Here is a 25,804-nt window from a genome sequence, read left to right on the forward strand (position 1 = left end):
CTATGGACAAATTTATATTTTGCGCAATGGGAACTGGTAATTCAGAGGCGTCATCTTTTAGGAACTTAGGTGGGATGTTATCGGGACTGGTACTCTTAGTTGGGTTTAATTTACTTAGTTCTTTAGGCTCGAAGTCATAAGATACACGTACTAGTTGGAAACTGTTCGGATGACGCCCTTATTAATGTAATATGTTCTAAATTTATCAGTCTGTGTTAAAGAAATTTGATGCAACTGGCAGTTTACTTACTAGTGTTGATGCGACAGAAGTGTAGAATGAATTAAAACAATGAGCCACTTTAGTTTTGTCTCGTGGCATACCTGGTTATAATATTTAGCAATATGTTAGATCTAACCGTGGGTTTAAGCCCATACCCCAACTGTTTTAGTTGATGCCAAATCATTCTGGGGTTATTCTTGTACTCTTCGATGAGCCTCTGTACTATGTTCCTAACTCTCTGGAATTCATTTAGTGTTGCAATATCCTGTCTGTTTATCTTAAATCTTTTTAGCAACTGATCTCTGGATTTCATATTATCTAATATCTCAGTAGTCATCCAGGGTTCAGTTCTTCGTTTAACTGGTGCAATATTATCAAGGATCTTAGTGAACATTCTTTTGAATTTTTCCCAGGCATCATTTACGTGCGTGCAACTTGTTATCACTGTCCAATCACAATTTTGTAGCCTATTTACCAGTTTTTCTTCACTGTAGTTTCTAGTTGACCTCATTTTAGTTGTCCTGTGTAGGCCTAATGACGAGTTGATCGCTAAGAGCTGCGGTAATGACGCCTGACTGGCTAATGTTGGCAGAACGATTACATAGGATGTGGTCTAATATGTTGGATGATAACTGTGTGATCTGGGTTGGTGCATTAATAACTTGAGCGTAACCATATAATTCCAGAATTTTCTTATACCTATTACATAGCCATTATTTTGCTGTTGGAATCAGAAATCGAAGTCTCCCAGTATCACTGTCTCAGAACTGCTATCAATTCTGGACAAGACTCTCGAAAAATCCTGGATGGCGAATCGTCTACAATAAAGATACCCAGATGTTGCATATGTGTCTTAGTTTCACTTTCACTTTTCTTGAGGTTATCCTAGGTAATTTACACATGTTATTAGGTATGATAACTATACTTACATGTACCTGTGCTTAAATAAACTTACCTACAGTAAGTGGTCAGGCCTCAAACACCTTTTATTATACAGAAATAAATAAGTAGAACGGATTGCCTGAAGATATCATAGACAGTCCTAGCATGAACCATTCCAGAAAGAGAGCTAAAAGGTACCTAATGAATGAAGCTACAGAACGGGAGGAGACAGATTTCTTGTTTAGTTAACATTCGTGTACCTGTTATTGTAAAGTGATCCTCTTTATCTAATGTTCGTGTAAATAACTGAGCTTTGATTCCTATTGCACCTCTTATTTACTGAAACTAATTTTCACAAAGTTGAGTTGCTAAGCTGTTTCAATTTTTAAGGTTTTAACAAGACTCTACTGAATCCTGCAGCTAGGCTTTAAATAATAAGATATCACAAGGCCCCTAATGGAAATAACTCACTTCGTCTGAATTCTGGGTTATACTAGGTATGGGTGGAAAATTTTCCTTACACCTCTTCACCTAATAGTAAGTAGGTACCTGGGTGTTATTCGACTGCTAAGTCACTTTGTCTGACTTTTTTTGGGGTTATCCTAGTTAATTTACACTATGAATGATAATTATACTGCTGAGTATCTGTACCTAAATAACCTTAGTCGCTAGCCCACTTAGCTCACATACTGTGGTACGGAGGTCGATCCTCGGTACGGCTGGAAACAGAACGTGTTTCCTTAAGACACCTGCCGTCCAAAGTTCACCCATCAGTAAACTGGGCACCTAGGTGTTAGACGACTGGTGTGGGTCGCATCCTGGGACAAAACTGACCTAATTAGCCCGAAATGCTCTGCTTAACAAGGGACTTTTTATAAAGTAGTACTACATGTACTTGTAGAAATAAGTATTATTATCATGATTATAGAGCAGTGTTAGACAATAGAAACATCCTTTTAATCTCAGACACCACCAGCCATATGTATACACTGTATTAAGGTACGAGAGAAGAACAGTAAATATACCTTATGTAAAATGTGTAAAGGATGGGTACATAGTGGATGTGTGTTCTAACCAATCGCACACAAAGAGTACTGGTAAACAGAGTTAAATCGGATGCTGCCATACTGAAGAGCTGTCCCACAAGGCACAGTACTCGCACCTATCCTGTTCCTCATTCTCATATCAGACATAGACAGAGTTGTCTCATCCTTTGCAGACGATACTAGGATCGGCATGAGAGTGTCATACATTGAGGACAAGACAAAGCTCCAAGAAGATGTAAACCAAGTCTTACAATGGGCAACAGAGAACAATATGATGTTCAATGAAGACTAATTCGAATTACACTGTTACGAAAAACTGGAGGAAATAATAACTAGGATTGAGTATACTACAAACTCTAATCACACAATAGAGCGGAAAAGTAATGTGAAGGACCTGGGTGTGGTAATGTCCGAAGACCTCACCTTCAAGGACCACAACAGTGCCACTATCACATTTGCGAGAAAACTGATAGGATGGATAATGAGAACATTCAAGACAAGAGATGCTAAGTCAATGATGATCCTTTTTAAATCACTTGTTCTCTCTAGGTTGGAATACTACTGTACATTAACATCCCTATTCAAAGCCGGTGAAAATGCAGATCTAGAGAATGTACAGAGAACCTTTCCTGCACGTATAAGTTCCATCAAACACCTTAACTACTGGGAACGCTTGGAAGCACTTGACTTGTACTCACTGTAGCGCAGGAGAGAGAGAGATATCATAATCTACACCTAGAAGATTCTGGAGGGACTGGTTCCTAATATACACACAGAAATCCCTCCATACGAATGCAAAAGACTTGGCAGGCGATGCAACATACTCCCAGTGAAAAGTAGGGGCGTTACTGGTACACTAAGAGAAAACGCAATAAGTGTCCGGGGCCCAAGACTGTTCCACAGCCTCCCACCAGCAATAAGGGGCATTATCAGCAGACCCCTGGTTGTCTTCAAGAGGAAGCTGGACAGGTACCTAAAGTCGGTGCCGGATCAGCCGGGCTATCGTTCGTACGTTGGATTGCGTGCTCGCAGCAGTAACAGCCTCGTTGATCAGGCCCTGATTCACCGGGAGGCCTGGTCGTGGACCGGGCCGCGGGGGCGTTGATCCCGGAATACCCTCCGGGTAGACTCCAGGTATTGATACCAGATTTCATTTTGCTTGTAACAAATGCATTGTGGCACAGTTACCCTTTACCAGTGTTGACATTGATTTACCTAATTTTATTACAAATGACCCCTTGCCATATATTGATGATTATAACTTTTATGAAATCAGGCCTTCACTTTATTCATGTCAACACAAGATCACTTTTCGAAAGTTGGTAGAGAATATTATTCTAGCTAACAGAACTAGGGCGGCGGTTATATCCATCGCTGAATCCTGGTTGGATGATACGGTGACTGACGACGAGGTCATAATAGAAGGTTACAATATAAAACGCTTAGGTAGGAATAGAAAAGGTGGTGGGGTTTGTGTCTACATAAGGAATGACTTAGCCTACAACCCAAGACCTGATATAAATAACAACAAACTGGAGACTCTATGGTTTGAAGTGCTGCTTCCCAAGACCAAACCCATCTTTGTAGGAACTAGTTACCGCCTTCCCACCCATGACCAGTTCTTAGAAGATTTTCCAGAGTCTTGTCCGGACTTGAAAACAATTGCGAGACAGCAGCAAAATAACGGACTATGTAAAAGGTATAAGCAAATTCTAGGTTTAAATAGTTACACTCAACTAATTAATGCACCAACCCGGATCACACAGTTCTCAGCCACCCTAAGTGACCATGTACTCTAACCGCTCTGAGAACATTAATCAGTCAGGAGTCATTACCACAGGTCTTAGTGATCATTTCATCATTTACTGCACCAGGAAAATGACTAGGGAACGAATAGGCCTACACAGGACAATATAAATGAGGTCAACTAGAAACTACAGTAAAGAAACACTGGTAAATAGGTTACACGAATGTGATTGGACAGTGATAAATTACACGGACGTAAATGATGCCTGGGAAAAATTCAAAACAATGTTCACTGCCATCCTTGATAATATTGCACCAGTAAAAGAGGTTAGGAATAAACGAAGAACTGAACCCTGGATGACTACTGAGATATTAGATAATAAGAAATTCAGAGACCAATTGAAAAAAGGATTTAATGCAAACAGACAGGATATTGCAACGCTAAATGAATTCCAAAGGGTGAAGAACAGAGTGTAGAGGCTTATAAAAAGAGCAAAAGCAAGGCACTATTGCTTTAAAAATCGAAGAGTATTAGAATAACCCTAGAAAGCTCTGGCAAGAGCTAAAACAGTTGGGGTAAAGCCATAAACCCGTAGATAGAGCTAACATAGTGGTAAATATCAATAACGAGGTACGCCACGAAACAACTAAAGTGGCAAATTGTTTTAATTCATACTACACATCTGTCGCATCACCAGTAGTGAGTAAACTACCAGCTGCATCAGATACCTTTAACACAGACTCTGATAAGTTTAAAACATACTATACCAATAAAGGGATAACCCCAAACAGTTGTCAACTAGTAAGTGTATCTCATGACTTCGTGCAAAAAGAACTAAACCGATTAAATCCAACTAGGAGCACCGGCCCAGATAACATCCCGTCTAAGTTCCTAAAAGATGGTGCCTCTGAATTGCCGGTCCCCATTGCTCACATAAAAAATTTGTCCATCACCACTAATACCATACCAGAGGGGTTCAAGGAGGCCTGAGTTACTCCTATCTTCAAGAAAAATATTTGGTCTGATATCAGCAACTATAGGCCTGTTAGCATGCTCAGTGAAATAATGAAAATTCTAGAGAGGGCGGTGTACTGTCAAGTAAAGTATCTTAATGACAACAACAAACTTCATAGATACCAATCAGGCTTTAGGAGATTTTACTCATCCGACACCTTCCTAATTAATCTGATGTATTACATGAGATTTGGAATGTCGATAGGGAACCTCATAGGTATGGTAACCTTAGACCTGCAAAAAGCCTTCGATACTGTCAAGCACAATATATTATGTAAGAAACTTCAAGCTATCGGCATAGGTCCTATCTTAACAACAGGAAACAAATTGTCAAAATCAACAAAATAGAATCAGAACCCCTGCGGATAGCATGTGGAGTTCCCCAATGTAGTATTCTGGGTCCTTTATTATTCCTATGCTATGTTAACAACATGTCAATCCGTGTCAAGTGAAAACTCCTACTGTATGCGGATGACAGTGCTCTGTTAGTGTCAGGTAAAGACCCACAAGATATAGCTAATGCAATAAAACTGGAACTGGAGTCCTGCAGCAAATGGTTAGTAGACAACAAACTATCATTACACCTCGGGAAAATGGAAGCCATACTCTTTGGCACTATACATAAACTGAAAAGGGTAAATAATTTTAATGTTCGATATAATGGGGAACCCATCACTTCAGTTTCCTCAGTAAAATATCTAGGAATCCCCTTTGACCCATGAATATCAGAAGAATTGATAGGGAACAGCATAGTAAAGAAAGCGAATGTCAGACTGAAGTTCCTCTACAGACAAACAGTGTGTAGCTACTGAGGATCGTAGGACCCTATGTCTAGCCCTTAAACAATGTCATATGAACTACTACTTACTCTTCATGGCACTCTGCCTTGACAAAAAAAAAACTGAAAGATAAACTGCAAATCACCCAGATTCATCCTGGAACTGGGTCCAAGAGAACATGTAGGCCAGGATGAATTACAACAGTTGGATATGCTGAATGTTGAAGACAGAGTAAAACAAGTTTATAAAATTGCTCACATACAGTGTCCAGAATATCTTGCTGCCAATTTTGTCAAGGTTGGGAACCAAAGCAATCATAGTACAAGGGGGAGAGAACACAACTTTGTAGTACCCACTGTCAGTGGCCAAGCTTCAAACACCTTTTATTGTACAGAAATAAATGGAACAAACTGCCTGCACATGTTAAAGCCAGTCACAGCATGATCCCGAAATGCTCTGCATACAAGGGGCTTTTGGCATGTGTATATTCCTTTGTACAACTATGTATCATGCCAAAATAAAATATTATTATTATTATTATTATTATTATTATTATTATTATTATTATTATTATTCTGGAAAATATTTAATTTTCTGAAGTTATAGTGCCTAATATGAGTTTAATGTGTTGCTGTTGGTCTAAAATGTATTTGAAAGTGGAAGAGATCCAACAGAGAACCTCTGTGCCTGCGCCAATGGGCAGAGGGGAGGCCTGGGCGGGCATCGGGAGTCTCGTTGGGGTATAGGCCTGGGAGAGTGTCCTAGTTAACATGGAATTAAGAAATTGGCAGTCCTGACAGCCGAAACGTGATTAGTGGTCTCTCTTCATAATAGAAAGTGTTGTAACTGTTCCTGGTGAAGAGTGAGGGATAATAATTTCCGAAACCGCCATAATAGGGTGGAAACAAAAAAAATAATGAATAGCGAGGGACGCCCAGCCGGGTACGAGTGAGTGAACACATGTTAACCTCGTGTTTCCTGTCCCGAGGATAGTGGAGTTTTTACGGAGTCACGGCTCCTAAATCGGGACAAACCAAGTGATATCATAATCCTGCTGGAAGTAGAATCATATCGGCTTAGCAGGACATCAGGATCGGAGGAGGAAATAAGACAGACGAGGGATGCGACCCCCTCACCCACAGTTAAGTAACCCTTCTAGTTATAGCAGACTGATACTGGCCAGTTAGGTATGTTATAATGGGACAGGTGTTGTGGGTGCTACAACGATCTCCAGTGACCACCAATGAAATTGGGTAAGTGGTAGTCTCATTGTGTTCCCATGCAACCCCTTCCCCCCCTTTTTTCTAATCAGTCCAATTTATCCATACAGTCCACACCTAATTTGTAGCATCATACTTGTGGGTGCTATCCACTTCTAAGTTATAGTACTGATCCAGGGCAGATGTGTTTAAGGTGTGGTATATCAAAGGTGGCCTGGTGGCTAAAGCTCCCACTTCACACGCGGAGGGCCTGGATTCGATTCCCGGCGGGTGGAAATATCTTGACATGTTCAATTACACCTATTGTCCTGTTCACCTAGCAGCAAATAGGTACCTGGGTGTTAGACGACTGGTGCGGGTCGTATCCTCGATGATGCACTTACTTTCTTGGGTTATTCTGGGTGGCGAACCCTCTGGGGTTAAAAATCCAAACGAAAATCTTATCTTATCTTAAGGAGCCACTTGCAGCGATCAGGGGTGGCTTAAGTTTTCTCACACATCTACACACTGAAAGATGGCAGGCAGAAAGAAAGGAGATCGAGAACATCATCATAGAAATAGATGAAGAAGACATGAACGAGATTGTAAATTTTCAGAGAATAGGGGGGTACTTGAAGGGAAGACAACGACCGATCAAGCTGATTCTCAGGACAGAAACAGTGCGGAACAGGATCCTCCAAGGGAAACCACGGATGAAGTACTCGGCAGAGTACAAGAGGGTGTTCCTAGACAGAGACAAAACACAAACAGAATGACAGCAGCTGAGTGAGAGGACAAAAAAGCGAAAGGAGCTAGGAAAGGAGACAAGGATGGAACCAGCAGAGGTCAATCAGAGCAGGACAGAGCAGCAAGGGCAAGTACACACAGGACCATCCTCAGAACCCCACAACCTATCATGCCATCCTAACACAAACTACAATCCATACTCACAGCTTCCACCCAACACCCAGCTATAGAATCTCACAGTATGCTACCAGGTCTCCCACCCTCACAGGCCCCCAAAATCACAGTGGTAGAGAGGAAACTGAAGGTATGGTACACAAACATGGATGAAATAACAAATAAGTGGGAGGAGTGGCACGAAAGAGTCAAAGATGCATCACCGGACATCATAGCTCTCACAGAAACCAAGCTTATAGGTATGATAACAGATGCCATCTTTCCAACAGGGTACCAGATCCTGGCAAAACACAGAGGGAACAGGGGGGTGGAGGAGTGGCACTGCTGATCAAAAACCGATGGAATTTTGAAGAGCTGGAGAGAGGAGACAGCAGAGAAGCAAGCAATTACATAGTGGGAATGCTTCACTCTAGGGGTCCCAAAGTGGTAATTGCAGTGATGTATAACCCACCACAAAACAGCAGGAGACCAAGGCAAGAGTATGATGAGAGCAATAGAGCAATGGCTGACACACTGGCTGCAGTGGCCAGAAGACCTCATGCATGCAGGGCAAAGTTCCTGATCATGGGTGACTTTAACCACAAGGAAATCGACTGGGAGAACTTGGAGCCACATGGGGGCCAAGATACATGGAGGGCTAAGATGATGGAGGTGGTACTGGAAAACTTCATGTACCAACACGTGAGGAAAACTACTAGAGAGAGAAGAGAGGATGAACCAGCAAGACTGGACCTAGTATTCACCTTAATTGAGTAGTGCAGATATTGAGGACATCATATGTGAAAGACCCCTTGGGGTAGAGCTACAAGTGGAGGGGGAAGCAGGAAGGCCAGGGCAAATGAAGCCAAACTACAAGAAAGGGGACTACACAGGAATGAGGAACTTCCTGAATGGGGTTCAGTGGGACAGAGAACTGGCAGGGAAGCCAGTTAATGAAATGATGGAATATGTAACAATGTGCAAGGAGGCTGAGGAGAGGTTTGAACCCAAGGGTAACAGAAATAATGAAAAATCCAGGATGAGCCCATGGTTCACCCAAAGGTGCAGGGAGGCAAAAACCAAGTGTGTTAGGGAATTGAAGAAATATAGAAGGCAAAGGACCCATGAGAATAAGGAATGCAGTCGTAGAGCCAGAAATGAATATGCACAGATAAGAAGGGAGGCCCAACGACAATATGAAAACGACATAGCAGCAAAAGCCAAATCTGACCCGAAGCTGTTATACAGCCACATCAGGAGGAAAACAACAGTCAAGGACCAGATAATCAGGCTAAGGAAGAAAGGAGGAGAGACAACAAGAAATGACCGTGAAATATGTGAGGAACTTAACAAGAGATTCAAAGAAGTGTTCACAGATGAGACAGAAGGGGCTACAGAAAGACGGAGAGGTGGGGTACACCGCCAAGTGCTGGACACAGTACACACAACCGAGGCTTCTGAGTGAGCTAGATACCTCAAAGGCAATGGGGCCAGATAACATCTCTCCATGGGTCCTGAGAGAGGGAGTAGAGGCGCTATGTGTACCTGTAACAACAATATTCAATACATCTATCAAAACAGGGAGATTGCTTGAGGCATGGAATTCAGCAAATGTAGTCAAAATCTTTAAAAAAGAAGACAGACATGAAGCACTAAACTAGAGACCAGTGTCACTGACATGTATAGTATGCAAAAGTCATGGAGAAGATTATCAGGAGAAGAGTGGTGGAACACCTAGAAAGGAATGATCTCATCAACAGCAGCCAACATGGTTTCAGGAACGGGAAATCCTGTGTTACAAACCTACTGGAGTTCTATGACATGGTGACAGCAGTAAGACAAGAGAGAGAGGGGTGAGTGGATTGCATTTTCTTGGACTGCAAGAAGGCGTTTGACACAGTTCCACACAAGAGATTAGTGCAAAAACTGGAGGACCAAGCAGGGATAACAGGGAAGGCGCTACAATGGATCAGGGAATACTTGTCAGGAAGACAGAAGCGAGTCACGGTACATGGCGAGGTGTCAGAGTGGGCGCCTGTGACCAGCGTGGTCCCACAGGGGTCAGTCCTAGGACCAGTGCTGTTTCTGGTATTTGTGAACGACATGCCGGAAGGAATAGACTCCGAAGTGTCCCTGTTTGCAGATGACGTGAAGTTGACGAGAAGAATTTATTCGATCGAAGACCAGGCAGAACTACAAAGGGATCTGGACAGGCTGCAGACCTGGTCCAGCAATTGTCTCCTGGAGTTCAACCCCACCAAGTGCAAAGTCATTAAGATTGGGGAAAGGCAAAGAAGACCGCAGACGGAGTACAGTCTAGGGGGCCAGAGACTACAAACCTTACTCAAGGAAAAAGATCTGGGGGTGAGTATAACACCAGGCACATCTCCTGAACCGCACATCAACCAAATAACTGCTGCAGCATATGGGCGCTTAGCAAACCTCAGAACAGCATTCCGACATCTTAATAAGGAATCGTTCAGGACCCTGTACACCGTGTACGTTAGGCCCATATTGGAGTATGCGGCACCAGTTTGGAACCCACACCTAGCCAAGCATGTAAAGAAACTAGAGAAAGTGCAAAGGTTTGCAACAAGACTAGTCCCAGAGCTAAGAGGTATGTCCTACGAGGAGAGGTTAAGGGAAATCAACCTGACGATACTGAAGGACAGGAGAGATAGGGGGGACATGATAACGACATACAAAATATTGAGAGGAATTGAAAAGGTGGACAAAGACAGGATGTTCCAGAGATTGGACACAGTAACAAGGGGACACAGTTGGAAGTTGAAGACACAGATGGATCAAAGGGATGTTAGGAAGTATTTCTTCAGCCACAGAGTAGTCAGGAAGTGGAATAGTTTGGAAAGCGATGTAGTGGAGGCAGGATCCATACATAGCTTTAAGCAGAGGTATGATAAAGGTCACGGTTCAGGGAGAGTGACCTAGTAGCGACCAGTGAAGAGGCGGGGCCAGGAGCTCGGACTCGACCCCTGCAACCTCAACTAGGTGAGTACAACTAGGTGAGTACAACTGGGTGAGTACAACTAGGTGAGTACAACTAGGTGAGTACAACTAGGTGAGTACGTGGCAACTACTGTAAACAATACATGGTTGTCACCTCCCAAGGAGATTACTTGTATGAATGTTGAGGTACATGCAGGATTCACCTCATCTTTCATAGACCCATCCGCTGACACGATTTAATTTCCACAATTGTTATTATTATTATCATCATTATTATTATTATTATTATTATTATTATTATTATTATTATTATTATTATTATTATTATTATCATCCAGTTCAAGAAAAGTCAGACGGTGCCTGATGAATGTAGCGACAGAAAGCGAGTAGAATGATTTATTTTTTTAGTTAACAGACATGTAAATATAAATAACTCATTTTACCTTATCGTTAGTATATCTCCATTATAGTAAAATAATAAGATATTAAAAGGACCCCAATGGAAATAAGTCACTCTGTCTGACTGGGTTATCCTAGGTTCTCTACACACATGCTGTTATGTATGATAACCTATGTAACCGTATTTATGTATACCTGATTAAACTTACTTAGTATTATTATTACAAGCAAATACGCCTGCCAGTGGAGTATCCGTTTTCTGTGTAACAAATTAAGAGAAAACGATTGATTGAAGGTAGACTGGGAATACTAAAATACTACATGAGACTCATGTTTCTCATTTCAAGTCTTCTTGCTAAGTTAGGGAAGATATATGTGATGTCACCGTGGATGTTTAATATATTTATAGATGGGGTTGTAAGAGAAGTAAATGCGAGAGTCTTGGCAAGAGGCGTGGAGTTAAAAGATGAAGAATCACACATAAATTGGGAGTTGTCACAGTTGCTTTTTGCTGATGATACGGTGCTCTTGGGAGATTCTGAAGAGAAGTTGCAGAGGTTGGTGGATGAATTTGGTAGGGCATGTAAAAGAAGAAAATTAAAAGTGAATATAGGAAAGAGTAAGGTTATGAGGATAACAAAAAGATTAGGTGATGGAAGATTGGATATCAGACTGGAGGGAGAGAGAGTATGGAGGAGGTGAATGTATTCAGATATTTGGGAGTGGACATGTCATCCGATGGATCTATGAAAGATGAGGTGAATCATAGAATTGATGATGGGGAAAAGGGTGAGCGGTGTACTTAGGAGTCTGTGGAGACAAAGAACTTTGTCCTTGGAGGCAAAGAGGGGAATGTATGAGAGTATAGTTTTACCAATGCTCTTATATAGGTGTGAAGCATTGGTGATGAATGTTGCAGCGAGGAGAAGGCTGGAGGCAGTGGAGATGTCATGTCTGAGGGCAATGTGTGGTGTGAATATAATGCAGAGAATTCGTAGTTTGGAAGTTAGGAGGAGGTGCAGGATTGCCAAAACTGTTGTCCAGAGGGCTGAGGAAGCGTTGTTGAGGTGGTTCGGACATGTAGAAAGAATGGAACGAAACAGAATGACTTCAAGAGTGTATCAGTCTGTAGTGGAAAGAAGGCGGGGTAGGGGTCGGCCTAGGAAAGGTTGGAGGGAGGGGGTAAAGGAGGTTTTGTGTGCGAGGGGCTTGGACTTCCAGCAGGCATGCGTGAGCGTGTTTGATAGGAGTGAATGGAGACAAATGGTTTTTAATACTTGACGTGCTGTTGGAGTGTGAGCAAAGTAACATTTATGAAGGGGTTCAGGGAAACCGGCAGGCCGGACTTGAGTCCTGGAGATGGGAAGTACAGTGTCTGCACTCTGAAGGAGGGGTGTTAATGTTGCAGTTTAAAAACTGTAGTGTAAAGCACCCTTCTGGCAAGACAGTGATGGAGTGAATGATGGTGAAAGTTTTTCTTTTTCGGGCCACCCTGCCTTGGTGGGAATCGGCCAGTGTGTTAATAAAAAAAAAATATGTAATCAGAGATAAACACCTCAATACCTAAAACTGTGGCAACCACGGGTCAATATGTATCTTACTCTCGAATTTTTTTCTTTTTTATAATTTTCTCCTGACATGCATAGGCATGCTAGCGGCTTTCTTTGTAATTAATATTTTATAATATGTAAACCACACATTGTAACTTTGCTATGAAATTAAAATTTTCAGCGGGGTAAAACAGTAGTCCCTTTATTTATGTTTCTCACTCGGGTAAGTAATCTGCTGGGATTAATAGGCTGTTTTTTTTTTTTTTTAAGGTTACTTGCAGTTCACGTTAGGTTTAAACTTGGCTTTTATATAATCTTTATTACTACATGTGCCATATAGTAAGAAAGTTTATTCAGGTATACACAAATACAGTTACATAGATCATACATAGCAGCATATGCGTAGAGAACCTGGGATAACCCAAAAAAGTCAGAGTGACTTATTTCTACTTGGGTCCTCTGGTAACCTCTGTTTTTCTCAACCCGTAGAACTGGTGTTGGATTGCACTACTCTTGTGGACTAGGTAGAGCTGTCAGTCTAAGGGGGCTCACAGAATCTTCATCAACTAATCGATTAGTGTCCCGTAACTCGCTGGGAAGTGCACTCGGCTCACACATTGTCTCTGGTATGTGTAAGTATTGGGCTTGTTCTTTACACCTGCTATCCCTGATCATCTAGCAGTAAGTAGGTACCTGGGTGTTAGCCGACTGGTGTGGGTTGCATCCTGGGAAACAAGATTATAATAATAATGTTTATTTTTACAAGTACATGTACTGGGTATACAGGCCTAGCTGACATCAATGACAAATTAGGTCATTTTGTCCCAGGATGCGACCCACACCAGTCGACTAATAACCAGGTACCTATTTTACTGATAGGTGAACATGGACAGCAGGTGCCTTAAGGAAACACGTCCTAATGTTTCCACCCGTACCAGGTATCGACCCCCAGACCTCAGTGTGTGAGTTGTGTGCGCTAGCAATCGAGCTACGGGACCTAAGGTGCCCGAAATGCTCTGCATAATCAAGGGCTTTTTAAGTATGTCACTGATGTCAGCTAGGTTTGTATAAGTTGTATTATGTACTTGTAGAAATAAAGATTATTGTTATTTATTATCTGACAGCTTAGCTGCTGTAGCTGTCGTATGGTCATCGTGTCCCGTCAACTCCTGGTCTCAAAATTTCTTGGTAGCTAAAACTCAATTGCCCCCAAGACAATCTTTCCTGAGCTACAAGTGTTGGACGATACGTTTTTGAATCTCCACGACTTACCACGTCTCTGCAAAGATATACAGCAGCTCGCATTACTGCAGCTTCCTGACATTTTTCTGGCTTGGTATCTGTTGTTTGTATTGCTCACTTTAATATATTTTATTATTATTTTAAACTTGCTTCAGCCAGGGTTAATCATTTATAATTTTCTGTTTTTTTTTATTTGTAATAAAGATATGTATTTTACAATTATTATTCCTACCATTTGCCTTCCATGACAAGCATAGCTTACATGTAACCCCCTCAGGATACGATAATTCCCTACTGGCGACTTTCGCGAGCTGCTTGATAACCTACTGATCGATATTCAGTGCTGAGTTTTTTTTTTCTTTTATTGATCCGCGTGTTCTAGATTGTATTGATGTTACCAGTAAGATAAACTGCTACAACTATAATATCGTAGCAGGCATTCAACCATTTACCGAAATTGTCTCACAATGTGCGAGTTGCTACTCTGATCTTTGACTCGCCGAAATTTTATGCCGGGAGTTAAAGATCACTACATAAACACGTTATGTCTATCTAGTTATTAATTCATTCAGATTCCAAATTACACATTGTTCAACTAACATTGTGTGTGGGTGCAGAGTCAACGGGTGTGAGGATCATCATATCCATGTTTTTTACGATTTCTTTACCAGCGAATGTTTGATGTGGGGCCGTCTCATGGAACGCATCCATCTTGGATCATGAGTTATAGTACAATAATCTCTGCCATAAAAAAATCACATTAAAAATAATATTTGAGACTGGTAAATTTAAGAATCACCGGAAAGGTATATTTTTATGAAAATCTGCTACCGAGGAACTTTTACCAAGCATATTTCGTGTTTGCCTGCGCTACTTGAGAAACTTTTTAGCAAACCTATATGCCAACAAGAAATAAGTATTGCTTCTATAATAACATATGAAAGAAGGAATACTGCAGCAGGCCTACTGGCCATGCTAGGAGGGTCAAACTCACACTCACTTACACCCACTCATATACTTCACTAACTTAATTTTAAACCTATCCATACATTTATACAAAAAGTTAATGACAAAATAACATTCATAAAAAATAAAATACAGTTTCTTGCTTCTTCAGTTCCTTACCTCTCCTTTCCGGTCTTCCGAGAGAAAATAATTTGCGACGTGATCTGGCAGAATGTTCTTAAGTAGCTGAGTGTTGTACAGGCGACACTCACTCATGTCTGTCAGCTCCCTCAAAGCCTGTTGCTTCCACACGAAATCAAGTCGAGAGGTAATTTCTACCAGACGACCATGATAAGACACCATGAAGAAAAAGAGCACAAGCAGGACTGCCATTCTAAAAGGTAAGGAAATCCCACTGAAAAAAAAATATATATATATAAAATATGTTATTCCTCGGTCACAAAGTACATTAAATAATTTTATCTCATTTGTTTTGAGAGATGTCCCACTGTAGAATCTACATAAGCCTCTTAAACTGCATAATAAACTTTTGTGGAGAGTAAACTGAGTTTGTTACACATGCCGGCATATCTGTCATACGTCAAGTGGATGCCAGTTAATTAAACTTAAAACGTGTGCAGAGGGTTCAAAAATGAGTCTGGGTATGAGCATACAAGAGGCCCATCTTAATTAATCTTCTCTAATAAAATACCGTATTCATTTAAAAAAGAACCACCGAAAAGAAACAATGCCGGTACTTTGTTGGCGGTTATTTACATAAAAACAAATCAGGCATTAAAATATCAACAACATTACCAAACTCCCATACATTTGTAAAGCATAAAAAAGCTTATTCAAACTGCCATAAGGCTACAGAATCTTACATCAATGCAGTTCAATATGTTTTAGGACCTGCCATATAAATACACATGTCTCGAAGTCCTATCATTCAATAATGGTTGAGACACTCATAGTATTAATCCAGGATAGGGAAGGGTAGTTCCAAGTACCTAGATAATGACCTGTACATTCCATTAATGGTATACAACAAGTTCATGAATAGGACACATGTGCAACACCTGGGTATCTTTATTGTACAGAAATTTCGCCAGCCAGGATCTCTGCAGCATAGGCCTACCAGTATCAGTTACATACTGGCACATCACTAGTTCTCCAACCCTTTAAACAAACTGTAAACTAAATAGACTAAAGAAATATAGGTAGTTAAGTGTAAGATGTCCTCGTACAGCAAGTGTAAGACGTCCTCACAGAGCAGGTGTCAGACGTCCTCACACTACAAGTGTAAGAAGTCCTCACAGAGCAGGTGTCAGACGTCCTCACGTTGCAAGTGTAAGACGTCCTCGCACAGCAAGTGTAAGACGTCCTCAAACTGCAAATGTAAGACGTCCACATACTGCAAGTGTAAGAAGCCCTCACACAGCAAGGGTAAGACGTCCCCACACAACAAGTCTAAGACGTCCTCACACTAGAAGTGTAAGACGTCTTCACACAGAAAGTGTAAGACGTCCTCACACAGCAAGTGTAAGACGTCCGCACATAGCAAGTGTAAAACGTCCAGTCACTACAAGTGTAAGGCGTCCTCGCACAGCAAGTGTAAGACGTCCAGACACTACAAGTGAAAGGCGTCCTAACACAGAAAGTGTAAGACGTCCTCACGCAGCAAGTGTAAGACGTCCTCACATAGCAAGTGTAAGATGTCCAGATACTACAAGTGTAAGGCGTCCTCGCACAGCAAGTGTAAGACGTCCACACACTACAAGTGTCAGACGTCCTCAAACTACAAATGTAAGACGTCCACATACTGCAAGTGTAAGACGTCCTCACACAGCAAGTGCAAGACGTCCTCACACAGTAAGTGTAAGACGTCTACACACTGTAAGTGAAAGGCGTCCTAACACAGCAAGTGTAAGACGTCCACACACTGCAAGTGTAAGACGTCCTCACACAGCAAGTGTAAGACGTCCTCACACAGCAAGTGTAAGACGTCCTCACACAGCAGGTGTCAGACGTCCTCACGCTGCAAGTGTAAGACGTCCTCACACAGCAAGTGTAAGACGTCCTCACACAGCAGGTGTCAGACGTCCTCACGCAGCAAGTGTAAGACGTCCTCACACAGCAAGTGTAAGACGTCCTCACACAGCAAGTGTAAGACGTCCTCACACAGAGTGAGTGTAAGACGTCCTCACACAGCAAGTGTAAGACGTCCTCACGCAGCAAGTGTAAGACGTCCTCACACAGCAAGTGTAAGACGTCCTCACACAGCAAGTGTAAGACGTCCTCACACAGCAAGTGTAAGACGTTCTCACACAGCAAGTTTAAGACGTCCTCACTCAGCAAGTGTAAGACGTCCTCACACAGCAAGTGTAAGACGTCCTCACACAGCAAGTGTAAGACGTCCTCACACAGCAAGTGTAAGACGTCCTCACACACAGTGAGTGTAAGACGTCCTCACACAGCAAGTGTAAGACGTCCTCACACACAGTGAGTGTAAGACGTCCTCACACAGCAAGTGTAAGACGTCCTCAAACAGCAATTGCAAGACGTCCTCACACAGCAAGTGTAAGACGTCCTCACACAGCAAGTGTAAGACGTCCTCACACAGCAAGTGTAAGACGTTCTCACACAGCAAGTTTAAGACGTCCTCACTCAGCAAGTGTAAGACGTCCTCACACAGCAAGTGTAAGACGTCCTCACACAGTGAGTGTAAGACATCCTCACACAGCAAGTGCAAGACGTCCTCACACTGTAAGTGTAGTGTAAGACGCCCTCACACATCAATTGTAAGTCGTCCTCACACAACAAGTGTATGACGTCCTCACACAACAAGTGTATGACGTCCTCACACAGCAAGTGTAAGACGTCCTCACACAGCAAGTGTAAGACGTCCTCACACAGCAAGTGTAAGACGTCCTCACACAGCAAGTGTAAGACGTCCTCACACAGCAAGTGTAAGACGTCCTCACACAGCAAGTGTAAGACGTTCTCACACAGCAAGTTTAAGACGTCCTCACTCAGCAAGTGTAAGACGTCCTCACACAGCAAGTGTAAGACGTCCTCACACAGTGAGTGTAAGACGTCCTCACACAGCAAGTGCAAGACGTCCTCACGCTGTAAGTGTAGTGTAAGACGTCGTCACACATCAATTGTAAGTCGTCCTCACACAATAAGTGTAAGACGTCCTCACACAACAAGTGTAAGACGTCCTCACACAGCAAGTGTAAGACGTCCTCACACAACAAGTGTAAGACGTCCTCACACAACAAGTGTAAGACGTCCTCACACAACAAGTGTAAGACGTCCTCACACAGCAAGTGTAAGACGTCCTCACACAGCAAGTGTAAGACGTCCTCACACAGCAAGTGTAAGACGTCCTCACACAGCAAGTGTAAGACGTCCTCACACAGTGAGTGTAAGACGTCCTCACACAGCAAGTGCAAGGCGTCCTCACACTGTAAGTGTAGTGTAAGACGTCCTCACGCAGCAAGTGTAAGACGTCCTCACACAGCAAGTGTAAGACGTCCTCACACAGCAAGTGCAAAATGTCCTCACACAGCAGGTGTCAGACGTCCTCACGCAGCAAGTGTAAGACGTCCTCACAGCAAGTGTAAGACGCTGCAAGTGTAAGACGTCCTCACACAGCAAGTGTAAGGCGTCCTCACACAACAAGTGTAAGACGTCCTCACACAGCAAGTGTAAGACGTCCTCACACAACAAGTGTAAGACGTCCTCACACAGCAAGTGTAAGACGTCCTCACACAGCAAGTGTAAGACGTCCTCACACAACAAGTGTAAGACGTCCTCACACAGCAAGTGTAAGACGTCCTCACACAACAAGTGTAAGACGTCCTCACACAACAAGTGTAAGACGTCCTCACACAACAAGTGTAAGACGTCCTCACACAGCAAGTGTAAGACGTCCTCACACAGCAAGTGTAAGACGTCCTCACACAACAAGTGTAAGACGTCCTCACACAGCAAGTGTAAGACGTCCTCACACAGCAAGTGTAAGACGTCCTCACACAGCAAGTGTAAGACGTCCTCACACAGCAAGTGTAAGACGTCCTCACACAGCAAGTGTAAGACGTCCTCACACAACAAGTGTAAGACGTCCTCACACAGCAAGTGTAAGACGTCCTCACACAACAAGTGTAAGACGTCCTCACACAACAAGTGTAAGACGTCCTCACACAACAAGTGTAAGACGTCCTCACACAGCAAGTGTAAGACGTCCTCACACAGCAAGTGTAAGACGTCCTCACACAACAAGTGTAAGACGTCCTCACACAGCAAGTGTAAGACGTCCTCACACAGCAAGTGTAAGACGTCCTCACACAGCAAGTGTAAGACGTCCTCACACAGCAAGTGTAAGACGTCCTCACACAACAAGTGTAAGACGTCCTCACACAGCAAGTGTAAGACGTCCTCACACAGCAAGTGTAAGACGTCCTCACACAGCAAGTGTAAGACGTCCTCACACAGCAAGTGTAAGACGTCCTCACACAACAAGTGTAAGACGTCCTCACACAGCAAGTGTAAGACGTCCTCACACAACAAGTGTAAGACGTCCTCACACAACAAGTGTAAGACGTCCTCACACAACAAGTGTAAGACGTCCTCACACAGCAAGTGTAAGACGTCCTCACACAGCAAGTGTAAGACGTCCTCACACAACAAGTGTAAGACGTCCTCACACAGCAAGTGTAAGACGTCCTCACACAGCAAGTGTAAGACGTCCTCACACAGCAAGTGTAAGACGTCCTCACACAGCAAGTGTAAGACGTCCTCACACAACAAGTGTAAGACGTCCTCACACAACAAGTGTAAGACGTCCTCACACAACAAGTGTAAGACGTCCTCACACAACAAGTGTAAGACGTCCTCACACAACAAGTGTAAGACGTCCTCACACAACAAGTGTAAGACGTCCTCACACAACAAGTGTAAGACGTCCTCACACAACAAGTGTAAGACGTCCTCACACAACAAGTGTAAGACGTCCTCACACAGCAAGTGTAAGACATCCTCACACATAACTTTTACTTAAATATTAAATGCAAAAAAAAAAAATTGAAAGTTAAATGTTAATTAGCATAAATATACATTGTCATCTTCATAAATTATTCTTTCCCAAAGAATTTGACATTCTATTGGGCTTTAAAAATTTTATTTAAAAAACATGTTTTAATATCTAATTTTGTGTAGACTTAATGGAAGAATGAATGACTAGAATGTTTAACAGGGAAAGAAATGAAGGTGGTGATCACATACTCTGTAAATATGATAGCAGAAAATTTGTGGCATTTATAGCCATTGAAGAGGTTTGTGAAATAGGGAAATGGCATGACTTTTATGGAATTACAAAATGAATTTTGTAGAAGAGAGTTAAGGGAAATTGGCCTATCGACAATGGAGGACAGAATGGTTAGGGGAGATATGATAACGACATATAAAGTACTGAGAGGAATTGACAAGGTGGTCAGAGACAGGATGCTCTAGAGATGGGACAGAAGTAATTGAAAGTTGAAGACTCAGATGAGTCAGAGGGATGTTAGAAAGTATTTCTTCAGTCATAGAGTTGTCAGGAAGTGGAATAGTGTGTAAAGTGACGCAGTGGAGGCAGGAACCATACATAGTTTTAAGACGAGGTTTGATTAAGCATATGGAGCAGGGAGGAGAAGACCTAGTAGCGATCAGTGAAGAGGCGGAGCGAGGACGTATGAATCGACCCCTGCAACCACAATTAGGTGAATACAAATAGGTGAGTATACACACACTGTGAATCGACCCCTGAAACCACAAACAGGTGAGCACATTCACACAAAATAGACTAAGTCTATTGACAAGTGACACATAATAACTAACAACTGCAACGGTGACAAACTGATGCCTATTATGTCAATTAAAGAACATTGACAACATAAAGATAAAATAATGTTATTATGACATCAATAAAGAAACAGTCAAGAGTATTGTAACTAATAAATACAGTAAAGGAATGGGTAATATGATAGGAAATACTACATCCAAATGGGATCCTGTAAGTACATGAGCAATATGTGAATGGAATTTTGTATCACGTGAAAATGAGGAAATAATAGTTTCTCAATAAAATAATCATAGGATTACCTGTGCACAGGATCGAAGATTGAGCTAAATTTAATGATGAGGAGCCCATAACAGGTTATCATGAACACCAAAACAATTGTCTTGACGAGATAGTTTAACTTGAGGAAAGATGCAAGTGCAACCATGCATAAGACCCAGGTGTACACGAAGTATTGTGGATACACACACACATGTAGTTCTTCCTCAACGGCTGGAGTATATACCACAGTTTTATTTTCTACATTCAGATGCTCATAAGCAATATTGGCCAAGTTGTTTGGAATTCCGTCGTGTGCTCTATAAACCTTTGTTTTATTCATGTGAATATCGGAATTTGCTGTACCCGGTACATTATTACTGTCTATTTTAACTTCAATTAACTGTTGTTCACTGTGACGACGCACTCTAGTTCTCAATTCACTTACGTAATTATCCCACATTTGGTTCTTGACTTGCACGGGCAACGTTCTGTCTTTGTGCATGTCCCTCATTAGGTTATTATATTTCATGGCACTGATAGAGTATTGGCTTCTGTTGAAGAACATAATTAGTGAGTCTAAGCTAGAAAATGTTGTTGATATATTATTAAATGAAAAACTCTCGGTAGACCTCTTAACAAGGCTAATATTGTCGAGGGGTGATGCTTCAGTAGTTTCTGAATGCTTTTGTTTATTGCTTACTTTGTCTAATATATGGCTTTTTTTCTCACCATCTAAATAATCCATATTTTCTGAATTAATATTAGAGGTTCTTAAAATGGGAATAAATTGGTCATAAGTTGTACGGTAATAATTTCTAGATTTTCTTATACTGCTGCCCTGGGAAGCAAAAAGTTTTGCCTCTGTTAAAAAAGATAAAGGAATGCTGGAGAATCTATTGTCTTCTCCTAGAAGTGGTCTGCTATCACTCACTGACTGTAGTGGTCCACCATGACCTTGGTCTTGCATCAGTGAAACACTGGACGATCCATAATTTGTAGCGACACCCCGAGATATCTGGGATATATTTGAAGTCTCGAGGCACTCTGACCTAACAAGGATCTGAAAGAAAGAGTGACTATTAGGAACTTTTCTTGCCTTAAACAGTTAGTATTAAGAATAGTCTAGCACAAGTGCTTCATGCTGTCTGATAAAAAAAAAGTGTTATTTAAAAAAATATGATGTTTTATTAATCACGTGCAAATAATATATTGAGAATTTTTGCAGACAGTTTTACTCTTCGTGAAGTTATGCTAAATCCGTAGGAGTCATATAGCATCTGGTGAATGTGAGGTAATCGGGTTTGATCCAAGGAAAGAGAGGGTAGCTCTAATTCCAGGAACTAAGAACCCATCAATGGAATCAATTCACCTACACTTGAAGGGTAAATTCCTCATTATAAGTCTTAGTGACGTATTTAAGAAATACTGCGGTATGTATTCTGAAAACTTCATAACCTTATATTAAATCTGAGTTAGTAAGAGAACATTTGTACATAGAACACAGCCTATCTTACACTTATTATGAAGAACAACATAATCCCTTTAATATCCAGAAGTGAGTCTTCACTGTAAAATTTAAGAAGTCGAAGACTGTATGTTCAATGGAAGTAAATATTAAAGTAGAAAAAGAAGAGTATTATAAGATGTACACAGAGTATTGTATATGGGAGGAAGGACGATTTCTGTAATGACGGCGTTTTAAAATCTTTGTATGCTCCTGTGACAAGTTCTTCTTTCGAAACCCGGTCTAAGGCCAAACTTCATTAATGTCTGCCTGGTAAACCAGGCTGATCCTACTAGTGACCCAAGAAAATACTTAGCCATCACACCCCGGCTGATCTGGTGATTACTACAAGAATTGGTCTAGATTCCGTCTTAAAGCATAAATTTCTTTTGCGACAATTTATCTTATATCTTTTAGTACAAAAATGAAGAGTGGTGGACTACGGTTGTTGACAAAGAATTCACTAATTGTTTCTTTCTTACTCTTACATTTCACTTAATTTATTCTACCTTATCTTAATATCACACTCAAGAAACACCTATACTGTGTGAAAACTGGGGTCCTAATTCCTTCGTATTTTTCACGCATGTTTTATCATTTTAGCGAATACATTCCCATTGAGTAACGATGTTTTATTGATCCTGTTCAGGTTTTAAAACGACCTCTGTATATTTTCTAGTATTAGTATTGAAAAAAAGTAAATTGACTGAAGCAGCGCTGATAACATGAATTGTAGCTGCGATGATTTGTAAACAAAAGAGTAACAAGCAGAGAACTTTGAGAAGGCCAAGAATAATGCTATTGATAAATTAGGCACATGTACAACACTTGGGTATCCTTAATGAGGAAACGTTTCGCCACACAGTGGCTTCATCAGTCCATACTAAGGAGATTGGTGAAGAACAGGAGGAGTTTGAGGTGTAATCAGTCCTTCAATTTGTCGGTTCTCTGAACCATTCATCTACATTCCTGTCAGACACAGCAACATCTTGGGATCTTCATACAGGGAATTCTTCACTTGCCTAACTTTAGGCATAACCTATTTCCACATTTGGATTTGTCAAATGTGATACCACCTACGACTACTGCACCTCACCTGCCTAGAGTATATAAACCACTTCTTTGCACATATGTTGCATTCTTTTCAAGATTGATGGACTGATTATATCGACTCGAGGCTGAGAGACAGATTACCTCACACTCCTCCTGTTCTTCACCATTCTCCTTTGTATGGACTGATGAAGCCACTGTGTGGCGAAACGTTTCCTCAGTAAAGATACCCAAATGTTGCACATGTGTCTAATTTATCAACATGTCGGCTCTCCGAACCATTTTCCCAATAATACTATCGTTTAAATTCAATCAGAACACTAGATGTTAAGTCAGCCAACTTCTCAGCTTCTCTCCAAGTTATATATGTACAAAACCGATGTATTTTCTAAACATAGTCCTAAGATGAAAGATTTGACAACTCCTCTAGGGAGGTACCTTGATGCCGATGAGTGTCTCTTGTAGCAAATAACTGGGCTTATTGTCTCCTTCCTTAGATCGAATCTTAGTGCCTCCTATTCAGTAGTGTTATATGACCCCTTCGGGTTCAGAGTTTCTCCCACGTATACTAAAAGAAGCGAAGACAAGGAACGGATTTGACGAAATCCCACACTGCAAAATGATAAATAGAATTGAAAGAAAAATCACTCGGAAGGATTGGTGTGCACCTCACAAAGAGAAGATAGTGTGATGGATTTGAAGGCAAATAAAATCAAGATGCATGAAACTTGAAGGACGAGTTCTATGGTAAAGTGCAAACCATTTTAAATCATATACAAACAGCATATATATGATTTTTATACAGACAGATCTGTAACAGAAAGAGTGGACCACCAAAATTAGAGGTTCACGGCAAACCTATTCACTAAATATCCTGTTAATATCTAAGTATCACTGTTCCATGAACGACAACAGCTGTAGTACCTTTCTCGGCCGCTATGCGATCCTCTGTACGTCAATACATGCGAAAAAATTTATGGATACTTCGGCATAAGTATGTATTGCAGTTAATTATTAGCGGTGTTTGAAGCCAATCAGATTTGGAATTCACAAGTTCTCACATAGATTCCAATATACCAGTTTCTTCAATAAAAATGAAAAAATTAAGACATACACAGCCCTAAACAAATTTAAATCTTCCAGTAAGAAACAACAGGTGTGATGCCGAACTGAAGAGGCATTCAGTTGTTACCTCAGAGAGACCAATATAATAAAATACATTAGTACATTAAATATGAAGCTCCTCACAGCTTGTGTTATCAAATTATCATTGTTGAAATGTGAAAGCAATTAGATGAGGCACCCATAAATTATCTCACGAAAATCAGTTTTTCAAATTTTCCAGCTTTATCCATAACAAAAGGCAAATTTGAAAAAGAAACAGAACAAAATAAATCCAAACTTTTTTCTAAGTAAGGGAAGGATAAGCCCATTTCCTTGGGTCAAGAAAAGGGAAAATAATTTCGAGATTAAAACTGCTAAAAGAGCATCTTCATACTCCACTAACAATGACAATCTTGTTCATGGAAGGTGCACACATGTTTAGATTTTATAACCGATCAGAGGAGGTTTTCTCTAGTTATCACCCGGAAACAAAATCAAAGGAGGAGGGGGGGGGGGCACATGTAACATTGTCCATTGGGCACCAAAGCATGTAAATAGTGCCATGAATTTTGCCCAAGAGACATTAAGCCTTCTGTGAAAATTTAAAGCTAATATAATAAGCTGGTTCTCTGAAAATAGGTAAGTCATTCCTCGTTGAATTTAAAAGCGTCCTAAATACACATTTTTTTTATTTTTTTTTCCTTTTATATTGATTTTCAAATTCTCTAGAATCCCTTAAGAAAAAAAAAGTCTTTATTTTCTTAAGGAAATTCGCTTCGATAAAATTGCATTTAAAAAATTGGTAAATTAGCAACCACATCCCAAAATCAATAAAAAAGTACTTACTATTAAGATATACCATTGTTTTAGAAGAGAGATTCTGTAGTTATTAAATGGAAAACAAGAGACTTAGGTCTCGAGATACTCCCCAGACAGGGAGCCAAGGCCGGGTCACCACTATTGGAAAAGACCGAGGCCGGGAGAGTACCGGCGAATAAAAAAAAATAAATAACCTATTGAAAATCATCGATTCCATACCTAGCCCTTCTAAGGTAGGGTAGGTGCCTGAGCCGGAGCTTTCAGCTCACAAGACTGTCATTCTCATTAGCTCCCTTGGGGCGGGGATGGCAGACCAGAGAGGCCTAGCTTC

The 25,804-nt window shown here is 41.2% G+C and overlaps 1 protein-coding gene across 1 annotated transcript in view; it reads right to left on the reverse strand.

Moving 5' to 3' along the window:
• The window catches only part of LOC138852472 (adenylate cyclase type 8-like), a 60,742-nt gene that overhangs the window by 27,417 nt on the left and 7,521 nt on the right, over positions 1 to 25,804 (reverse strand). The window contains exons 2-3 of the mRNA XM_070083422.1: positions 21,038 to 22,056; positions 15,071 to 15,305 (exon numbers count right to left, since the gene is read on the reverse strand). Coding sequence (XP_069939523.1) covers positions 15,071 to 15,305; positions 21,038 to 22,056 — 1,254 coding nt within the window. The remainder of the gene's footprint in view (positions 1 to 15,070; positions 15,306 to 21,037; positions 22,057 to 25,804) is intronic.

The sequence above is a fragment of the Cherax quadricarinatus genome, chromosome 9 (assembly GCF_038502225.1).
Source record: "Cherax quadricarinatus isolate ZL_2023a chromosome 9, ASM3850222v1, whole genome shotgun sequence".
In the NCBI taxonomy this organism is placed as follows: Eukaryota; Metazoa; Arthropoda; class Malacostraca; order Decapoda; family Parastacidae; genus Cherax; species Cherax quadricarinatus.